General features: G+C 42.4%; 1 protein-coding gene across 5 annotated transcripts in view; it reads left to right on the forward strand.

The window, feature by feature from the left end:
- Positions 1–22,130, forward strand: part of LOC118364373 (thrombospondin type-1 domain-containing protein 7A-like) — a 108,401-nt gene that overhangs the window by 29,012 nt on the left and 57,259 nt on the right. For all 5 annotated transcript variants that reach the window (XR_008087887.1, XR_008087888.1, XM_052489527.1 and 2 more), the window contains exons 2-4: positions 11,430–12,261; positions 17,360–17,614; positions 18,736–18,917. Coding sequence is in view for 3 of the 5 variants with exons in the window: in XM_052489527.1 (XP_052345487.1) it covers positions 11,430–12,261; positions 17,360–17,614; positions 18,736–18,917 (1,269 nt within the window). In the remaining 2 variants the exon portion in view is untranslated. The remainder of the gene's footprint in view (positions 1–11,429; positions 12,262–17,359; positions 17,615–18,735; positions 18,918–22,130) is intronic.

Below are 22,130 nucleotides of genomic sequence, written 5' to 3' on the forward strand. Positions count from 1 at the left end.
GTGACTTAATTGTATTGTTCTCTAAACGTATGCTTTGTTGTAGCAGACAAAGTCATAGTTCAGTCATCCTAGCCCCTCTCCGATTTTCATACCCCCCCAACAGATCCACAGATGATGCAGTCTCTATTGTACTCCACACGGCCCTTTCCCACCTGGACAGAAGGAACCCCTATGTGAGAATGCTATTCATTGACTACAGTTCAGCGTGCCCTCAAAGCTCATCAATAATCTAAGGACCCTGGGACTAAACACCTTCCTCTGCAACTGGATCCTGGACTTCCTGACGGGTCGTCCCCAGGTGGTAAGGGTAGGTAACAACACATCTGCCACGCAGATCCTCAACACAGGGGCCACTCAGGGGTGCGTGCTCAGCCCCTTCCTGTACTCCCTGTTCACTCATGACTGCATGGCCAGGCACGACTCCAACACCATCATTAAATTTGCAGATGACCCAACAGTGGTAGGCAGATCACCGACAACAACGAGACAGCCTATAGGGAGGAGGTCAAGGACCTTGCCGTGTGTTGCCAGGACAACAACTTCTCCCTCAACGTGATCAAAACAAAGGAGATGATTGTGGACTACAGGAAAAAGAGGACCAAGTATGCCCCTCATTCTCATCAACGGAGCTGCAGTGGAGCAGGTTGAGAGCTTCAAGTTCCTTGGTGTCCAGATCACCAACAAACTAACATGGTCCAAGCACACCATGACAGTCGTGAAGCGGGCATGACAAAATCTATTCCCCCTCAGGAGACTGAAAAGATTTGTCATGGGTCCTCAGATCCTCAAAAGGTTCTACAGGTGCACCATCGAGAGCATCCTGACTGGTTGCATTACTGCCTAGAATGGCAAATGCTCGGCTTCCAACCGCAAGGCACTACAGAGGGTAGTGCGAACGGCCTAGTACATCACTGGGGTCAAGCTTCCTGCCATCCAGGACTTCTATACCAGGCGGTGTTAGAGGAAGGCCCTGAAAATTGTCAAAGACTCCAGCCACCCTAGTAATAGACTGTTCTCTCTGCTGGAGCGCCAAGTCTATGTCCAAGAGGCTTCTAAACAGCTTCTACCCCCAAGCCATAAGACTACTGAACATCTAGTCAAATGACAACCCAGACTATTCACATTGCCCCCCCCCTCCCCTCTCCACCGCCACTCTCTGTTGTCATCTATGCATAGTCACTTTAATGAACTCTACCTACATGTAAATACTACCTCAACTAACCGGTGCCCCGCACATTGACTCTGTAGCGGTACCCCCCTGTATATATTGTTATTTTTTACTGCTCCTCTTTAATTACTTGTTACTTTTATCTCTTATTCTTATCTGTATTTTTTAAAACTGCACTATTGGTTAGGGACTCGAAAGTAAGCATTTCACTGTAAGGTCTACTACACCTGTTGTATTCAGCGCACGTGACTAATACAATTTGATTTGATTTGATTTGAGTCCGGTCCCACCAAACAATAATTAGCATTTCACTTTCTATTTCTACTTTCATCCATGACCTGCTGTGGACTGTCAGCGATAAAATGAAAAGGTTAAACCTCCATGTCGCTCTTCATTGTGCTGCATTTGGCTGCCTTTTTAGAACATGTGTGTCCGTTTTGGAGGACACCTCCTCAGTGCCCGTTGCAAATCCTTTATTCTATGAAATTTCCCAGTGTTGTGTTACTTTACTATTGAATTGAGATGTAGAGAATGATGCATCGTAGGAAGCAGTAATCTAATCTTTGGCGGAGACGCTCCAGAGGGCGGGAGATCTCACCATGTGATTTGAGCATTTATCTCAATAAAGTGGCAGGTACATTATCAAATCTCTGGCCCTGGAGCAACAGTCACACACACACACGTGCAGGCCAATCACACGGGAACACGGCACATGCAGACACGCCCGCTTGCGCATGCCCCCACATGTCCGCACACATGCACACACGTGCACACGTACAACAGAAACACACTCACATGAACAAAGATGTACTGGCACACACATTTATGCCAAGAGCACTTTGAACCCCAAGATTGATACAAAATTAGCTAACACTACAATAGCAGACACAGTAGCAAAGAGAGAGCATTAGCATAACATATGACATATGATATTCTGTATATGCCTGTGTAGACTGTATATGCCCCCAGGTTATATAGCAATAACAGCGGCACTATGATTTTCCCTACTAAAGGAGAAATGCAAACGATGCCCCTTTTCATGGTATCCGTGCAGGCTTCCTAGCAACACATGCAACTGTTTTCACAACCCAGCTCACTTCATGTAAAGTCAGCCAGTGCAGCTCTTCCTCGCAGACTAATGGCAGGATCTTTTTAAAGGGCAGATTATAGGCAATGAAACCCCACCTCTCACATCCTCTACCACACCAAGGAAGTCTTCCGTGGAAGTGCCTCTTTAGATTGGAGTCAACAATGTGCTCCTAACTGGCTTCATATTAATATTTAACTGCAGTGCCAAGCACCAAGGGGCACATTCTCTCTCTGTGGTTTGTCTTATTCTTTGTCTTTTTTCAATATGGTGGACTTTTACGCTTGAAATGCAGTTTTGCCAGCATAATTTCAGGGGCTTTGTTTTTGTATTGCAGTGGCTTCCAAATGCTTTACATGGAATAGGATATCTAACTGAAACCTGAGGCGATGCACTCTATTTCATTCTTTCCTGGAATATATTTCATATTTTAGTGGTTTACATACCTTTTTTTTTTTTACAACTTTTTAAATCTCCCTAAAGTGATCAGCATATAGGCTACATTGCTCACGTGATTATTTGTATCCCAGTTCAATAAGCGCTTGTGTTGATGGAATCAATCAAAATCCATTCCATTCTATTACTTTGCATAATGGAAGTCTATTCCGCTATGAAATGTGTTCATTGTGTCCTCCAGCCATTTATCCTTTCTATAACTATTGTTTAAGGAGAACACTGCAGTCTGTTCCCAGATGAAGAGACAGAATCAGTTAGAATTCGTGGAAGTAATCAGTCAAAATGTCCAACCTCTGAACTTCAAATGTCAACATATCAATTTTATGAATGGTAGATTTCTGATTTGGTCCAGTTACTGTGTCGGACCATAATTACAATAGATAACATACGCGTGTTATCTGAAAACATCTCTCTCCCTTTCATTGAAATATGATTCAGTGGATTGTGACTAATTATGGTAGGATTTACTGTTGGCTATCTGGTTTACCTTTCCTGTGTTCTCAAAAAGCATGCCTGTCAGAGCTGCATGATGGGCATGTTGAATATCACTGCAAAGCAGGAGGGACACTCCCATCCCTATCCCATTATTTAAAGGTCACTGACTGCCCCTCCCACAACATCCTGCCTCAAACTGGGACAAAATAACATTTGGGCAACAAGATAAACTCCCACAACACACATAAGAGATCCATGTGTTAGTTAGAGTGTACAGTTGTGGCCAAAAGTTTTTGACACAAATATTAATTTTCACAAAGTTTGCTGCTTCAGTGTCTTTAGATATTTTTGTCAGATGTTACTATGGAATACTGAAGTATAATTACAAGCATTTCCTGTGTCAAAGGCTTTTATTGACAATTAGATGAAGTTGAATCAAAGAGTCAATATTTGCAGTGTTGACTTATTTTTCAAGACCTCTGCAATCTGCCCTGGCATGCTGTCAATTAACTTCTGGGCCACATGATGGCAGCCCCTTCTTGCATAATCAATGCTTGGAGTTAGTCAGAATCTGTGGGTTTTTGTTTGTCCACCCGCCTCTTGAGGATTAACCACAAATTCTCAATGGGATTAAAGTTTGGGGATTTTCCTGGCCACGGACCCAAAATACAGTGCCTTGCGAAAGTAGTCGGCCCCCTTGAGCTTTGCGACCTTTTGCCACATTTCAGGCTTCAAACATAAAGATATAAAACTGTATTTTTTTGTGAAGAATCAACAACAAGTGGGACACAATCATGAAGTGGAACGACATTTATTGGATATTTCAAACCTTTTTAACAAATCAAAAACTGAAAAATTGGGCGTGCAAAATTATTCAGCCCCTTTACTTTCAGTGCAGCAAACTCTCTCCAGAAGTTCAGTGAGGATCTCTGAATGATCCAATGTTGACCTAAATGACTAATGATGATAAATACAATCCACCTGTGTGTAATCAAGTCTCCGTATAAATGCACCTGCACTGTGATAGTCTCAGAGGTCCGTTAAAAGTGCAGAGAGCATCATGAAGAACAAGGAACACACCAGGCAGGTCCGAGATACTGTTGTGAAGAAGTTTAAAGCCGGATTTGGATACAAAAAGATTTCCCAAGCTTTAAACATCCCAAGGAGCACTGTGCAAGCGATAATATTGAAATGGAAGGAGTATCAGACCACTGCAAATCTACCAAGACCTGGCCGTCCCTCTAAACTTTCAGCTCATACAAGGAGAAGACTGATCAGAGATGCAGCCAAGAGGCCCATGATCACTCTGGATGAACTGCAGAGATCTACAGCTGAGGTGGGAGACTCTGTCCATAGGACAACAATCAGTCGTATATTGCACAAATCTGGCCTTTATGGAAGAGTGGCAAGAAGAAAGCCATTTCTTAAAGATATCCATAAAAAGTGTTGTTTAAAGTTTGCCACAAGCCACCTGGGAGACACACCAAACATGTGGAAGAAGGTGCTCTGGTCAGATGAAACCAAAATGGAACTTTTTGGCAACAATGCAAAACGTTATGTTTGGCGTAAAAGCAACACAGCTCATCACCCTGAACACATCATCCCCACTGTCAAACATGGTGGTGGCAGCATCATGGTTTGGGCCTGCTTTTCTTCAGCAGGGACAGGGAAGATGGTTAAAATTGATGGTAAGATGGATGGAGCCAAATACAGGACCATTCTGGAAGAAAACCTGATGGAGTCTGCAAAAGACCTGAGACTGGGACGGAGATTTGTCTTCCAACAAGACAATGATCCAAAACATAAAGCAAAATCTACAATGGAATGGTTCAAAAATAAACATATCCAGGTGTTAGATTGGCCAAGTCAAAGTCCAGACCTGATTCCAATCGAGAATCTGTGGAAAGAACTGAAAACTGCTGTTCACAAATGCTCTCCATCCAACCTCACTGAGCTCGAGCTGTTTTGCAAGGAGGAATGGGGAAAAAATTCAGTCTCTCAATGTGCAAAACTGATAGAGACATACCCCAAGCGACTTACAGCTGTAATCGCAGCAAAAGGTGGCGCTAAAAAGTATTAACTTAAGGGGGCTGAATAATTTTGCACGCCCAATTTTTCAGTTTTTGTTAAAAAAGTTTGAAATATCCAATAAATGTCTTTCCACTTCATGATTTGTGTCCCACTTGTTGTTGATTCTTCACAAAAAAATACAGTTTTATATCTTTATGTTTGAAACCTGAAATGTGGAAAAGGGTCGCAAAGTTCAAGGGGGCCGAATACATTCGCAAGGCACTGTATCTATGTTTTGTTTAGTTATCACTTTTGTCTTAGGGCAAGGTGCTCCATCATGCTGGAAAAGGCATTGTTCATCACCAAACTGTTCCTGGATGGTTGGGAGGAATTGCTCTCTGAGAATGTGTTATTCATGGCTGTGTTCTTGGGCAAAATTGTGAGTGAGCCAACTCCCTTGGCTGAGAAGCAACCCCACACATGAATGGTCTCAGGATGCTTTACTGTTGGCATGACACAGGACTGCTCACCTTGTCTTCTCCGGACAGGCTTTTTTCCGGATGCCACAAACAATCGGAAAGGGGATTCATCAGAGAAAATGACTTTACCCAAGTCCTCAGCAGTCCAATCCCTGTACCTTTTTCAGAATATCAGTCTGTCCCTGATGTTTTTCCTGGCTTCTTTGCTGCCCTTCTTGACACCAGGCCATCCTCCAAAAGTCTTCGCCTCACTGTGCGTGCAGATGCACTCACACCTGCCTGCTGCCATTCCTGAGCAAGCTCTGTACTGGTGGTGCCCCAATCCCGCAGCTGAATCAACTTTAGGGGACGGTCCTGGAGCTTGCTGGACCTTCTTGGGCGCCCTGAAGCCTTCTTCACAACAATGTAACCGCTCTCCTTGAAGTTCTTGATGATCCGATAAATGGTTGATTTAGGTGCAATCTTACTGGCAGCAATATCCTTCCTTGCCTGTGAAGCCCTTTTGTGCAAAGCAATGATGACGGCACATGTTTCCTTGGAGGTAACCATGATTGACAGAGGAAGAACTATGATTCCAAGCACCACCCTCCTTTTGAAGCTTCCAGTCTGTTATTTGAACTCAATCAGCATGACAGAGTGATCTCCAGCCTTGTCAACACTCACACCTGTTTTAAAGAGAGAGTCACTGACATGATGTCAGCTGGTCCTTTTGTGGCAGGGCTGAAATGCAGTGGAAATGTTTTTTGGGGATTCAGTTCATTTGCATGGCAAAGAGGGACTTATATGCAAATTGTCATCATACAAACTGAGGAAGCAGACTCTGTGAAAATTAATATTTGTGTCATTCTCAACACCTTTGGACACAACTGTGGAGTGTGAGGTGTTTCTGTAAAACATGTTTTTATGGTGTTTGCTGCTTTAGTGGCAGCTAGTGAAATCATAGGACGTTGGTTAGCATGCAGAGGGCAACCTTTATGCCTCTGGCAGGTTGTTGAATCAGTCGTGGATTTTGAGCGTCAAGGAAATGATGAGGTTTTATTGATTGCGTTCTTACTGTTACTGACGGCATGAATAGATTTCCAAGTGGAGCACATGGACCATTGCATTTGACCTTTTGAAATTTGTCTGCTTTTGAATGTGTTGACAGTTGGATTTTGACACACACACATATGAATGGGTGGTTTGTGCAGAATGCCAAAAATATCTTGTCACTGCAGGAGTGACAAATGAGTCTGTCTCCTACTGCAGTGCAGTATTCCACCTTCAATTTGTTATTGATCACTGAAGTTTGTGATTTAATTAGCCGAATCCAATTCAATGACTAGCAGATGGTAATCATGACACTAGTTCATAAAGGTGGCATGGCATCAATAATGACACAGAGCCTGCACAATGTTTCCTATTTGTGAAAAATATAATTAAATGGAGGAAACTGTTTCACATTGTATGGGATAAATCGAAAGTGTGCCTTAGAGTTATGTGCAGTGATGTATGTTGTGCTTGATGAATCAGAATCATAAAAAAAGCCCTTTAAAAGATGGAAGTGTCATTGTGGTATTCCAGCTAATGACATTCAGGTCAATTGTGAGAGCTAGAAACATGGCCAAGGGCCAAGATCACACTGAACATAGGGTCGGTAATTATCCATGAATGTTAAGCAGCTCAAAGTTTTTCAGCAGACATTAAGTGGTAGCCTCTGGCCTCTTCCTTCTCCTCAGACATATTTTTCTCTTTTATATTTATAACCCATGATTTACAATTTGGTGTTGTTTATAAAAATAAATAAAAGGGCAATGTTCATTTGTTCATTCTTATGGGGTGGCAGGTAGCCTAGTGGTTAGTGTGTTGGACTTGTAACTGCAAGGTTGCAAGAACCAATCCCTGAGCTGACAAGGTAAACATCTGTTGTTCTGCCCCTGAACAAGGCAGTTAACCCACAGTTCCTAGGCTGTCATTGAAAATAAGAATTTGTTCTTAACTGACTTGCCTAGTAAAATAAAAAAAGACAATGTTTGGAAGTGAAATGAAGTGTCTGACCATACTTAATAATTTAAGAATGTATGATGCAGACTTCTGTACTACCCCTTAGGACTATGTGGTCTCTCTGAAGGGATACACAGTTTCACCTTGTGTCATGCTCATCAGATTGTTTGCAAACTTTTTGGCCTTTTAGCGAATGAATTGCTCTACTGGCCTTAACAGGACCTCAGCATGGCATGTTCAATGTGTTGACGTTCATCTCTGGGTTATGTGCAATTGTATTTAAGAGGGCCTTTTGTATTCCGTTTCACTCTGTGCCGCAACTGAACATTTTTAGGAGTTGGGTATGGTAATTAGGGGACACAAGGTCTTTTGCTCGCTTTCATTTTACAGTTCTTTTTGTAGCTTTGGCCATATGAGATGTGATTGCACTTTATTTTAAGTGGTTTTCATAAAGCAAACATAATCTGCTCATAATAATACCTGTTCCTGACAGTCTGTAGAATGACAGACATTTTGAGTGCTCTGTGAGACACCTAAACCAGAAGTAACAACAGGGATTTCTTGGCAATAGGACCACCACTCTAGCATCTGTCAGACAGCAAGGACAGCTCAAAATGATCCCTGACCTTGGCAGTAAGTAGTTCCTGTCCTAGATGGATCAATAACAAGCAAACACAAACAAGTGACATCATCCTTTGTGAGGATGACCCTGTGGGAGCCAAAACATGTCTGTCCATTAATGAACACATTGGGACAGAGAGATCCAACTTACTTTCCAACAGTTGGGATATTACACTTCTTACTCCAGCCTAATCTGCTGTTTACAGAGGGGAGTATGTGCACTTGAGCCTATGGGAGATCTGTTAAGGCTCTTGGACATTGTGTGAAAATGTTCAAATCTCCCCCTGAGTTATATATTCAAGCATTAAGGCCCGAGGGGTTGTTGTATATGACCAGTGTACCAAGGCTAAGGGCTGTTCTTAAGCACAACGCCACACGGAGTGCCTGGATACAGCCCTTAGCCGTGGTACAATGGCAATATACCACAAACCGGAGGTGTCTTATTGCTATTATAAACTGGTTACCAACGTAATTAGAGTAGTAAAAATACATGTTTTGTCATACCCATGGTATACGGTCTGATATACCACAGCTTTCAGCCAATCAGCATTCAGGGCTCGAACCACCCAGTTTATAATTTATAGTATACTATTCAGACGGTTGATGTTGATAACTGTTGATATACTAAACGTTAGTTCTGTACTTCATTCCTTCATCAAGCACAACGCCATGACTCAGACCAACATAGATGATCTTATCCAACAATGATTGGGGATTAAAGAGCTATTTCACATTTTTTAACAGCATTCAATGAGAGGATGTCAGTTTGGCTTCCATGACATGTAGCTACAGCTCCAAAATGAATGTGTTTCATGCCATACTGTCTTCATCATGGGAGTGCCAACAACCTAATCACTGCTAAGATCCCACCGCTCACACCATGTGTCTAACAAAACTTCAAAGTAAGCTCCTTTTGCTATTGGTGAAATCATTTTGCTAGGGTTTCATTTACTCAGGCAAACAACATATAAGGGATAAGCCTTGGGAATTCTCCAGATAGTTTACCCCCTGCCTCTTTTGTGCCAAATACCCCAGACACCCCATTTCAAAAGGCTATTAAATGAACCCCAATCTATTCGGTAGCTAACGGATGCCCAGACATCCCCTGAATCACAAATACAGTGCCAAGAAAGAGTATATGAACCCTTTGGGAATACATGGATTTCATTGGGAATACATGGATGGTCATAAAATTGGATCTGATCTTCATCTAGGTCACAACAATAGACAAACACAGTCTGCTGATAACACACAAAGAATTATCAGCAGACTGTGTTTGTCTATATTGACACACCGTGTAAACATTCACAGTGCAGGGTGGGAAAAGTGTGTGAACCTTTGGATTTAATAACTGGTTGACCCTCCTTTGACAGCAATAACCTCAACCAAATGCTTTCTGTAGTTGCTGATCAGACCTGCACAACAGTGAGGAGGAATTTCAGACCATTCCTCTTTACAAAATTGTTTCATTACAGCAATATTCTTGGGATGTCTGGTGTGAGCTGCTCTCTTGAGGTCATGTAAGAGTATCTCAATTGGGTTGAGGTCAGGACTCTGACTGGGCCACTCCAGAAGGTGTATTGTTTTGGTTGAAGCCATTTTGTTGTTGATTTACTTCTGTGTTTTGGGTCATTGTCCTGTTGCATCACTCAACTTCTGATGAGCTTCAATTGGCAGACAGATAGCCTAACATTCTCCTGCAAAATTTGTCTTACTGTGAACTGATGAACATCAAGGCTTTTAGAGATACTTTTGTAACCCTTTCCAGCTTTATGCAAGTTATCAATTCGAGGTTCTGAGCTCTCTTTTGTTCGAGGCATGGTTCACATCAGGCAATGCTTCTTGTGAATAGCAAACAAACATTTTGTGAGTGTTTTTTATAGGGCACGGCAGCTCTAACCAACATCTCCAATCTCGTATCTCATTGATTGGACTCCAGGTTAGCTGACTCCTGACTCCAATTAGCTTTTGGAGAAGTCGTTAGCCTAGGGGTTCACATACTTTTTCCTACCTACTGTGAATGTTTAAATTGTGTATTCAATGTAGACAAGAAAAACACAATAATTGGTGTGTTATTAGTTTAAGCACACTATCTTCATCTATTGTTGTGACTTAGATGAAGATAAGATCGAATTTTATTACCAATTTATGCAGAAATCCAGGTAATTCCAAAGGGTTCACATACTTTTTCTTGCCATTGTATATATGATGCATGAGAAGTCTGACAGCAGGGCATTGATCTTGTGTTGATATAGGGGGAAATAGAACAGCCATGTGTGATGTGCTTTGAGGCTTCTGTCGACATGCTGACACACTGATTGAAGCCAGTTCCTGCCAGCGAGATCAGCAGCTGAGCGAGGAGATGAGTCCACTAATAGGCTGTCATCTGAGGCATCTGGGTCTGATAATTGCAGGAAATGTTTCACCCGGTTTCAGCAAGACTAGAGTTCTTCGTCCTCCACAGGGTGGCAATCGGTTCAGGGGTGCAACATGGGTAAACACAAGGCCCCCTCACCCGGAGACCACTCAGCCAGAGGCCATCATGTAACACAATCAATTGGCTGTAGATGGAAGGGGTTGGTCTGAGGTGAAGCTGTACATTAGTCTCCTCTTCTTTCTCGGTTGTCCTGTGCTGTCACTAGCCTGCGGATAACAGCGGCAGAGCACAACATGGCCACGGATTTTAGGTTGAGCTGAATGACTCAATGAACAACACTGCCGCTAAGCTGCAGATTTTTTACTGTGATGAGGTTTGGTGTGGGGATAAAAGTCAGGGAAAGCTCTTGTGTTATGGCTGCAATGGAGACTTCATTCAGAGTACAACGTGGAGCTGAAAGGGGAGCTATGGTAGAATAGCTGATGTACTAATCTTTCAGTGCACGAATTGTAAATATGCTGTGAGTCTCCAGGTATGAAGACGCGGTCTCTATGACATTATTGGTCGCCATCGATCCGTCCACTGTGCCTGCTGATGTGGGTTAATTCTACGTTCTGGTTGATATTTGTATGGTTTGCTTTTTCCAACTGATCAATAAACTACCGCCCCTAAAATAATCAATTTTCCATCAATTGATGTACTGTATAGTGTACACTGTGTCCACTTTACCATTTGATGTAAAACATGTTTTAAAAAGCCTAATTCTGGCCTATTTCATAGTTATTTTAACGCTGTCTGTGTTGTGTTCCTAAGGGCCATGGGGCAGATGTATGGGCAGTGACTGTGGCCCAGGTGGCAGCCAGAGTCGGGCTGTGTGGTGTGCCCACGTGGACGGCTGGACCACCCTCCACACCAACTGTGACCAGTCCCAGCGGCCTTCCAACCAGCAGAACTGCTTCCGTGTGTGCGACTGGCACAAGGACCTTTACGACTGGAAACTCGGTGCCTGGAACCAGTGTGTGTCCGTGTCAACGAGAACCTTTGGGGGCATGCGGCCATATGTATGCAATGGGGGTGAGGAGGGCATTCAGACCCGGGGGGTGGGCTGCGTACTAAAGTCAGACGAATCTCTCGGAGACGACACTATCTGTGAGTACTTTGAGCCCAAGCCTCGGCTAGAGCAGGCCTGCCTCATCCCCTGCCCTCAGGACTGTGTAGTGTCTGAATTTACCCCCTGGACTTCCTGCTCAAAAACCTGTGGAACCGGACTAAAGAACCGGGTGCGCAGTGTCCTGGTGCCTCCACTCTTCGGGGGTTCAGCCTGCCCAAACCTAACCGAGTTCCACACCTGTAAGCCAGGGCCTTGTAAGGGGCCTGAGGGGGTGTACAGCCTCAGGGTGGGGTCCTGGATGCCCTGTTCTCTCCCCATTTCCCGGCCGGTGCGGCAGGCCAAGCATAGGAAGGGTAAAGGGGGGGCCAGGGAGAGGCCTGGGGTCAAAGACCCTGATACTAGGGAGCTGATCCAGAAGAAACGGACCAGGAACCGGCTCAACAGGCAGGAGAGCCCCTTCTGGGACATCCAGGTGGGATACCAGAGTCGCACGGTGTCCTGTGCACACAGGAACGGGAGCACGGTGGGACTCAGGTAAGTGGCTCAGCATCAGTATTTCAGGGTCTGGGGTAATACTGGTTCCTTAGTGTGTCTGTGTGCTGGTTGTCCTTTAAAATTGTACTTTTAGTCTAAATGGGCAAACCATGATATGTCATTGGTCATATTAAACCATGTGTTTTTGTCCATTCAGAACTGTAATTCATCATAGTGAGTTATCTGTTGTCCGTAAATAACACTCAATCTTAAAATAGGCACAAACCTGCCACATGTCTAAACAGGCCTTTGTAAGGGGTTGTTTTGATCTTCTTCAGAACTGTAAGCACAGTATTATGTTGTGATGTGATGTACTGTACTGATATACAGTGAATGACAGGTAAGGGAATGGTTATGTGTCTCTGCTTTGCTGTCAAAGCAATGGAGCACTCCCACTTTCTGGTGTCTACTTTCAACGGTGGAGATGACAACTCTATATTCACTGGTGCTCATTCCATGACAGGGATTGAATCTTAGCCAGCACTTCTGTCCTCTTTGACTGTGAAATAGCAGGATGAGTTGCACAATGTACATCATTATGTTGGTATTGTTACGTGTGCAGGTGAGGAAAGATAAAATCAAATAGCTTGATTACTAACAGTAATTTCAGTTGAACTAAAAAAAAGTACAGTCATTTATTTTTAAATGCTGTTGACCAAATACATTTTATGATAATCTTTCACATTAGGAGTATGGTTCAGGTTATCAATGATTCAGGTTCTTCGCATACTATATCTTATATACAGTACAATATACAGTAGACAAGACTGCATGCATACCCTTCAAGTAAACTGACATTTCCTTGGGCCCTGTCTTGGCTTGAGGCAAGTCCCTAACCCTGTCTTGGCTTGAGGCAAGTCCCTAACCCTGTCTTGGCTTGAGGCAAGTCCCTAACCCTGTCTTGGCTTGAGGCAAGTCCCTAACCCTGTCTTGGCTTGAGGCAAGTCCCTAACCCTGTCTTGGCTTGAGGCAAGTCCCTAACCCTGTCTTGGCTTGAAGCTCTTTCTTTAGCATTGAATGGTGTCTTTGTTTTATGCTGAGTGACAATAACTTCAAATGTCAGCACGGTATCTCTCATCTTAGAATCCATGAAGTCTTTCATCTCTAGCAAGGAGAGCTACAGTCTCCGTTATATAGCCTTATATCCACATTATGTATGTGTTACATGCCACAGATGTGATCAATTATGTACTAAATCTATTCATTAATGCGCTGTTAGTGCCAACTTCTCAGCAGTGGCTGGGATCAAATATTTCTAAAGAACCGTGAAAACAAATCTTATGCCCTTAGGAAGGTAAATACTAATCTTTGACTTGTTTATTTCTGGTTCTGAAATATTTATCGTTGTTTTTGCCACTTCAGAAAAGTGGAACAAACTTCCCAGCAAACCAAAAAAGTTTCTGTGAAAGGTCCCAGAACATTATTTTGGTTGGGGCAATGTTCTCATAACACAAAAACTGTCCAGTTGCGATGATGATTATACAATGTTTGTATAAAACATTTGCCTGGTGTTGCAAGAACGTTCCCAGAACGTTGTGGCGGTATGTTTTAGAAACATTACTGGTACATTGTGTCATTACATTACCTGGAAACCTAATGAGAACATTTGGGGGAATGTTCTGTGGTGGTTGTGCACAACATTTTCGTGAATGTTAAGAAAACATTCCAAGAATTTTCCTTTAAAACATTTTCTGAATAAAATAAACATTTTGTTATCAAAAACATTCTTCGTATGTTTTTGGGATGTCATCATCCTAATGTTAGATAAAAACCCAACTAGAACTTAATGAGAATCTTAGCTAATGTTCTGGGAATGTTCCCGGTTTGCTGGGTTCTCTCTGAAGCGATATCCAATGAATCTAGGCAGTCGTCCTCCGAACATCTTGCTGACTTCATTTCCCATTTTGTTTGATGTACAGCTGTCATCGTTGGGCCACAGCTTTCTCTTGACTCATTAGACTTTGTTTTAGTCTGGTTGTAGAATAGTGGCAGGCTTTACATGTAATAATATGAAATCCACATGCAAGTGTAGGCTATTTACTGTAGATTCCAGCTTGCATGGTGGCCTCTGAGGTTTCCGTTTACCACCAGAAGCACTTCTAGAAAGTACCACTTTACATATTTTAGTTCAAATTCGAGTCTCCCATATCCTACCACGCTTATGTTTCTCTTTACTGGCCACACTGACCTTCCAAACATTCCACTCTGTTTTCTAAACTGTGTTTTCATCAAGGCGCTGAAAAAGATGGTTAAAAGATTTCTCCCAGGGTTTCACATTCCCTGACCCACATAGTACAGCCTGTGTTGTAGGCTTTAATTGTACCACATGTTTCTTAGCCAAAGCCTCGTGTAATGAGCATGTTTGTGTTCAATATGGATATTCTACAGAAACCAAACTCTTTTTTTTTTTGTGGAATTTCATGGAATTTCTTGTTGTTTGTTTTATAACCTTTATTGGTTTTAAAATGAGAGTTTGAGTGTTTTTGAAATATTATTACTCTCTTATTTCAAGTGAAATTGTTTGTCTGTCCCCATTCTGTCTGACTGACGGAGATAAAAACGATTTTAAAAGTCTACTTTCAAGACTTCAAAACCCCCACAACAATGCAGAAAATAATAAAAAGTTGACACGACCAAAACATCAAATACTGAAAGAGATTGAGTTGCCATGAAAAGGGTCAATGGACGCTTTAAGGCTTTTTAAGCATGTCTGAAGTTTCATCTGAGTCAGGAAGCGAGCCATTATCCTCACCGAGTCGCAAAACCTTTGTTTTAATTTCTGAATGTTTTTCACTGAGAAAGAACTCTACCTGCGTGCCTTGTTGGCAGCACAACGAATCCTCGGCGTGACGTCACACCTGCAGGCCCGCCACATCAAACAATTCAAAGGTATCTTAATCTGTGGAGACAGAGGGGTTAAAAACACAACTCCCTCTTTTTCAAGCGTTTTTTTTTTCAAACCAGTTGCACTCGTTTCCAGCAGAAGTGTGAGAAGCTAGAGGTGAAGTGTGGCATCGGCGTAGTCTAAATTAGAGGGTTCTAAATGAAGCAGAGCTGTAATTAGCAGTAAAAGATCGTCAGCTGCGGCGCCTCGGGGGAAAGGCGATGCACACTGCGGTGCAAGGAATAGAAAATAGTCGGCTTTAATTCCTAATCATTTGAAGGAGCTTAAAGAGGCAGCGTTTATTCATTAGCTCTAATTGCAAGTTGAATGATTACAGAGTGATTGCTTTTGGTGATTGATCAGTTGTGGTTACTATTCGGAGGCTTTTGAGGCACAACCCTTCAGACTTTATGTATTGTATTGTATTACATGTACAAAACCCCTGGTCTCATGGTCCTTTGAGCCGGATTTGAACCAGCAACCAATTCACTACCTAAATGTGTGGGCTTCCCAGCTTTTTTTCTGCATTGTTTATTAAGGTGTGATGATTCTGAATGAAGGGTTGAGTATTAGGGTTCAATGCCAGTCAGTTCCATAAGGACTCTTGAATACAGCTTATTACAACATGCTTAGTATAATGTACATTAGCGTTCAAAGGTTTGGAGTCACGTAGAAATGTCCTCGTTTTGAAAGAAAAGCACATTTTTTGTTCATTAAAATAACATCAAATTGATCAGATACAGTGTAGACATTGTTAATGTTGTAAATTACTATTGTACCTGGAAAACGGATGATTTTGAATGGAATATCAACATAGTCAAACGGAGGTCCATTATCAGCAACCATCACTCCTGTGTTCCAATGGCACGTTGTGTTAGCTAATCCAAGGTTATCATTTTAAAGGCTAATTGATAATTAGAAAACCCTTTTGCAATTATGTTATTACAGCTGAAAATGGTTGTTCTGATTAAAGAAGCAACAAAACGGGCCTTCTTTAGAGCATCAGCAATTGTGGGTTCGATTACAGGCTCAAAATGGCCAGAAACAAATAACTTTCTTCTGAAACTCGTCAGTCTATTCTTGTTATGAGAATTGAAGGATATTCCATGTGAGAAATTTCCAAGAAAGTGAAGATCTCGTACAACATTGTGTACTACTCCCTTCACAGAACAGCGCAAACTGGCCCTTACCAGAATAGAAAGAGGAGTGGGAGGCCCCGGTGCACAACTGAGCAAGAGGACAAGTACATTAGAGTGTCTAGTTTGAGAAACAGATGCCTCACAAGTCCTCAACTGGTAGCTTCATTCAATAGTACCCACAAAATACCAGTCTCAACATCAACATTGAAGAGGTGACTCCGGGATGCTGGACTTCTAGGCAAAGTTCCTCTGTCCAGTGTCTGTGTTATTTTGCCCATTTTAATCTTTTATTTTGATTGGCCAGTCTGAGATATGGCTTTTTCTTTGCAACTCTGCCTAGAAGGCCAGCATCCCGGAGTCGCCTCTACACTGTTGACGTTGAGACTGGTGTTTTGTGTGTACACTTGGATTAGCTAACACAACGTTCCTTTGGAACACAGGAGTGATGGTTGCTGATAATGGGCCTCTGTATACCTATGTAGATATTCCATTCAAAATCAGCCGTTTCCAGCTACAATAGTCATTTACAGCATTAACAATGTCTACACTGTATTTCTCATTAATTTCATGTTATTTTAATAGACAAAAATGTGCTTTTCTTTCAAAAACAAGGACATCTCTAAGTGATCTCTACTTTTGAATGGTAGTGTACATTCTACTATAGTACAAGTATTAATACATTATAGTACATGATAGTATTAGTATCATGTACTTACATCCAGCTCATTGATGAATGACCCCTGGCTTCCCATTGTCTTCCGATAGGTAGTGGTGTCAATCCTACACAACCATCTATCTGACGTAAGACAATGTTCCTTGATGAGTAATACACTGCAATAGACAGGACGAAAACCAACATTCCACAAATCCAACCAACATACGCCAAATTCTACCTCAAAATCTACCTCAGCTGACTTCGAAACCCACTGACCACTTGTTCTAGGACCACCAACACACACAGGGCTCCCTCAGGACCAGCTTTCACATCCACTGTCGCAAATTGCAAGCAGATCGCAGACAGATCTCAGATTACTGACCTTGCCACTTCTGCTCTCGCCTTACCTCTGTGTTCCAGTCTGTGTCTACCCTGGGACCTCCCTCTGACGGTCCAGTCCTGCATCCTCGCTAAGGACTGTAAGCTGAGCGAGTGGGAAGACTGGGGCCCCTGCTCCAAGGCCTGTCTAGACCCAGACCCTGAGTCCCCCAGGGGCCAACGCTCCAGGACCAGACGAGTGCACCAGTTCTCCGTGGGGGAGGGGGAGGACTGCCCACCGCTGGAGGAGACGGAGCCATGTGACCCCCAGGGGGATGGAGTACTGCCCTGCGCCACGTGAGTATCACTTAGTGTCATGAGGATGTGTGGCTGTATGTGTGGAAGTTATAGTTTTACACTAAATATGTGGTAAGAAATATACTGAACATTTATGGAAGGCCTAGAGCTTGAAAGTGTGTTAAGTCAATGTTGTATTTGTTGAATTTCAAATGATAAAATGTTGTGTCCAAATGTAATGTATTAAACAGTAGTATCAGTGTGTCGAAAAATACTATCGTACATAGTTCAGGAACCTGACAGGCCTCCAGGAAGTTTTCAACAAATTGGAACCACTTAGTGCACTAACTTTCCAAAGTCTACTGGATTCTCACTGGCAGAGGTGATACATTCCTCCTGTTGATTTCCCATTAGCTACTTCATCTAGCTAATTTACTCTCCAGGGTGGCCCATAGGAGTTGGCTTGTGTGGGCCTGTGTGTGTGTGGTGGAGCAGAGAGCATATGGAGAAAGATTGGTGTGTTTGAGCTTTTGCCAGACACAGACTCAAATGGAGTCTATGACAATATTGTCTCTCCTGTAACCTGCCATGCAATCACACACACACGCACGCACGCACGCACGCACGCACGCACGCACGCACGCACGCACGCACGCACGCACGCACGCACGCACGCACGCACGCACGCACGCACACACGCACACACACACACACACACACACACACACACACACACACACACACACACACACACACACACAGGCCTTATTGACATTGTATCCCGTCTTTACACAATCATTACAATAACACTTGAGCTTTCCTGTTCCGATTCTGCTGCAAAATACTACAAAACCACACCATCTATAAAACTATCGTGACATAGCCTTTCAAATGAATTATTTCTATGACTAAAATGTATCTTTTCATATTTACTCCTGTGTTACATGGATTGGAAGCAATTAGCCAAACATGGAGCTGATAGCTATTGAAGTTGTAGTGGAACGATAAGGATTAGTGTAATTCAAGTTTGGCATCTGCAGCCCCAGATGCAGGTAGAACAGATCAACACACAATTGACAAATTTGTTTTTATAGCACAGACAGGTCAGGGATTTGATTAGCTAAAGAAACCTGTGTTTTGAAAGCATAACACCCACACACCCATCTCTGTCACTGTCACAGTTACACCTGGAGGACTACAGAGTGGAGCGACTGTAGAGTGGACTCGTTGTTAAGCCAACAGGACCGTCGGCGTAGCAACCAGACCGGCCTGTGTGGGGGAGGGCTCCAGAATCGAGAGGTGTACTGTGTCCAGGCCAACGCCGAACTACTGACCTACCTCAACAACCTCAAAGACAAAGATGGTAATGAGGCATTTCTATATATAGCACTTTTTCATAACATAGTCTTTCCTGTATATAAGGGACAGACCAAAATGTACTGGGGGGGGCTGGTCCAACTCAAGGTGTAGTGGAAATAATATGCACCCCCCTCCCCAGCGTAAAATTTCACATGACCCACATTAAAGTAAATGGAACACCCTCCCCTCTCATAGAATGAACTAAAAATCATGTTTACAACCCTGCGTTTATAAACATGGATATCGACTTCAGCATACTTTTGTTTCACAGTCGATGGGCCAAAAGGTTGGGGGTTTGCCGACCACCCCAGACGAGTCATATTTATAATTATATGTTTTATATGCAAAGAGTTTTCTACTAACAGCTTTCTGTGCCAGTGCATCACCACAACCAATAAACAGAGCATACCGACTTCTGGCACTTCGATATCATTGTTTGTGTTTTCAACACCACAATAAATAGACTATGTCAATCTGGACAAACAGAAAATAGTTCCCTCCCTACCTTGTAGGCCTAACCAGTAAAGAAGGCTTGACAATCTCTGAATGACATTAAACTTTATTGCCGTTTTGTAACAGACGACTCTTTCCATTCATCAATTGGTCGCTGCACAGTTTGAATTGATAGATTCATTTTATTTGTCAGTAAAAAATAAAATAAAAAGTCTGGGACTTATTTCCATTCTGGTCCCTATTTTCTACATGTACAATTACATTGATACAGACACATTACAGAGATAGAGACGAAAAAATCCTCAACCTCCAAATGTGTATGAGGGGGGAGTGTAAGTCCAATTCTTACCAGCTTTTTTGGCTAGTAGTGTATTCTTTAGATGTTTAGGGCTGCTGATGAACCGTGAGGTGGAGGCATTATCAAAGCCATACGGGACTAGCGCACTACCTAGGTTTCCATCCAATTGGCGACAGATTTTTTGTGCCAATATTCTAAAAACAATATGCCATTTCAGAGTTTTCTTTAGGAAACAACATGACAGGGGAGATCTTAATTTACTGGACATTTAAGAAATGTACAAGGCATCCATATGCATCCAGCTCCATCAATAAACAAGAGATATTGGCCCAATGAGCCACATTGACATGTCCTTAAACAGCCTGGAACAATTACAAAAACACTATTCCTTGTGTTTTGATGTGCATCATATGCAAAACGTTATAGCCTATTTTTTAAAATAGTTTTTTAGGCTACTTTCCTCAAACAATAATTGCCCACCTCACGGTTCAGCTGTCAGAAATTTGAGCACAGCATGTATCAGGGCATTGCATGCATCAGCCTATGGGCTTAGGTGTCCACTGTACGATATTAACATTTTAATAAATACATATAGCCTATATAAAGGAAGAGAAGCTTAGACCTAACCCTGGAGCGATAGAGAGATATGCCAGTGACAAGCTACAACACCGACGTGCATTTCTTTATGTGAGATGGCTACTGCGTCTGCTATACAGATATAGAATGCAGGAGGGTAATTTGTTCATTTTCAATCCGAATATTTTGTATAAAGAGAAGCATTATATTGTTAGATTATAGAAGTAACTCTGGTAGGCCTGAAGCAAGTCTTCCTCACCTCAAGTTCAACTGTCAGGGTCCGATTGGAGCGCCGGGGCGCATTACCTTCACATCATAGGCCTCCAGTAGCTAAAGATAAATAATAGCCACACCATAACAAACCTTCACAAATGTTTCAACGTTTTATTAGGGTAATATCAAAAGTAAGTCAAGTCATTGTTTATAGGGAAAATACAAGCAGAAGAGTAAATATAAATCAGGGACAAAACACACTGACCTTCCCTGTGCCCAATAAAAAACCGCACACCCTTCCCCCTGTTTTGGACCACCCCTCCCCCGAGTAAATGTTGATCTGTCCCTAACACTTTCCTATAACAAAGTCTTTCCTAAGTAAAACTGTCCCAATAATGCTTATCTGATGGTGTTACGTTCATAAACCATCCAGCCATCATGTGTAATAATCATTTGTGGGACTAATGTAGTCCCACATCTGATGTTGTTGCATGCCTCAAATCTGCAAAGGTTGTACAAAACAGTCCCAAATATTTCCCAACAACAAAGACAAAATTGTTACATGTTGGCACACCAAACTATTTCAGCATCAGAGACACGTCATTGTCTTGTGTCAAACAAATGCAGTGACACGTATTGTCCTGTACAGCATTCACAGTTCCACACCTTGTGTCCATTCCGACATTTCCTAACAACAGCAGTATCTGAATAACACCATTAAAAACACACGTTTGTGCCCTACAATTAGTGTATCCATGACAGAATTATCACAGCAACTCCTGAACACTGCATACTACAGGGAGAGGCAACCAGGGAAGTGGAGCTGCTTTCATAACATAACCTGACTTGTCCTGGTGTGACTCTTAAAGCCTTAGACAAGTGAGAACACTCCGGCTTCGACACTCAGACCCGTCAAGCCCAGTTTAAGTCAATGCTGCACACTGGTAATTATATTAGCAAGGATTCTAAGGCTAAGCACCAACAGTGGAGGTGGTGTGAGAAAAACAAAAAGCATTTCCATGACGCGAGAAGCACGATTCTTATATCAGATGTTCCTGTCGCTGGAGCGGTAATTGTTGGTGGAGTGATCGTTTTATTCAGGCAATATTTTTAGTGCACAGGAGAAAGTGCTAACTTGAGCTTGAAGGGGGCAATCTGCAGTTCAAACAACAACAAAGTGTTCACCCCGCCACTGATTTGGTAAACAGCTGAGGGATGGGGCTGGAGAAATTGAATCACTTTCAAATTCGGTGCAAGGAGCTTGAGTTTCAACCGTGTTTTGAGGATATACAGTGTTTTTTTTATTTATTTTTTTACAATTACAGTGTTTACAAACAATGAAGTCAAACAAGCTGATAGTTTCGCGTTCTCATGGGGTAAACAGTTCATGAGGCATTTCTAAGTTATATTCTTCAAGGATCCATGTGTATATATTATTCATTTAAAAGTCCAAAAACCTATGTAGAAATCACATATGGCTCGTTTAAGTATGCTGAAGATCTCTCCTGTAGTGACCGATACACCACAAGACACAAACACACACACAAACTCTGTCATATCATACACAGTACACACAGCAGTGACATCTAAAGTGCCTTCAGAAATATATTTACACCCCTTGACTTTTTTCACATTTTGTTGGGTTACAAAGTGTGATTAAAATTGATGTAATTGTAT

The sequence above is a fragment of the Oncorhynchus keta genome, chromosome 31 (assembly GCF_023373465.1).
Source record: "Oncorhynchus keta strain PuntledgeMale-10-30-2019 chromosome 31, Oket_V2, whole genome shotgun sequence".
NCBI lineage: Eukaryota > Metazoa > Chordata > Actinopteri > Salmoniformes > Salmonidae > Oncorhynchus > Oncorhynchus keta.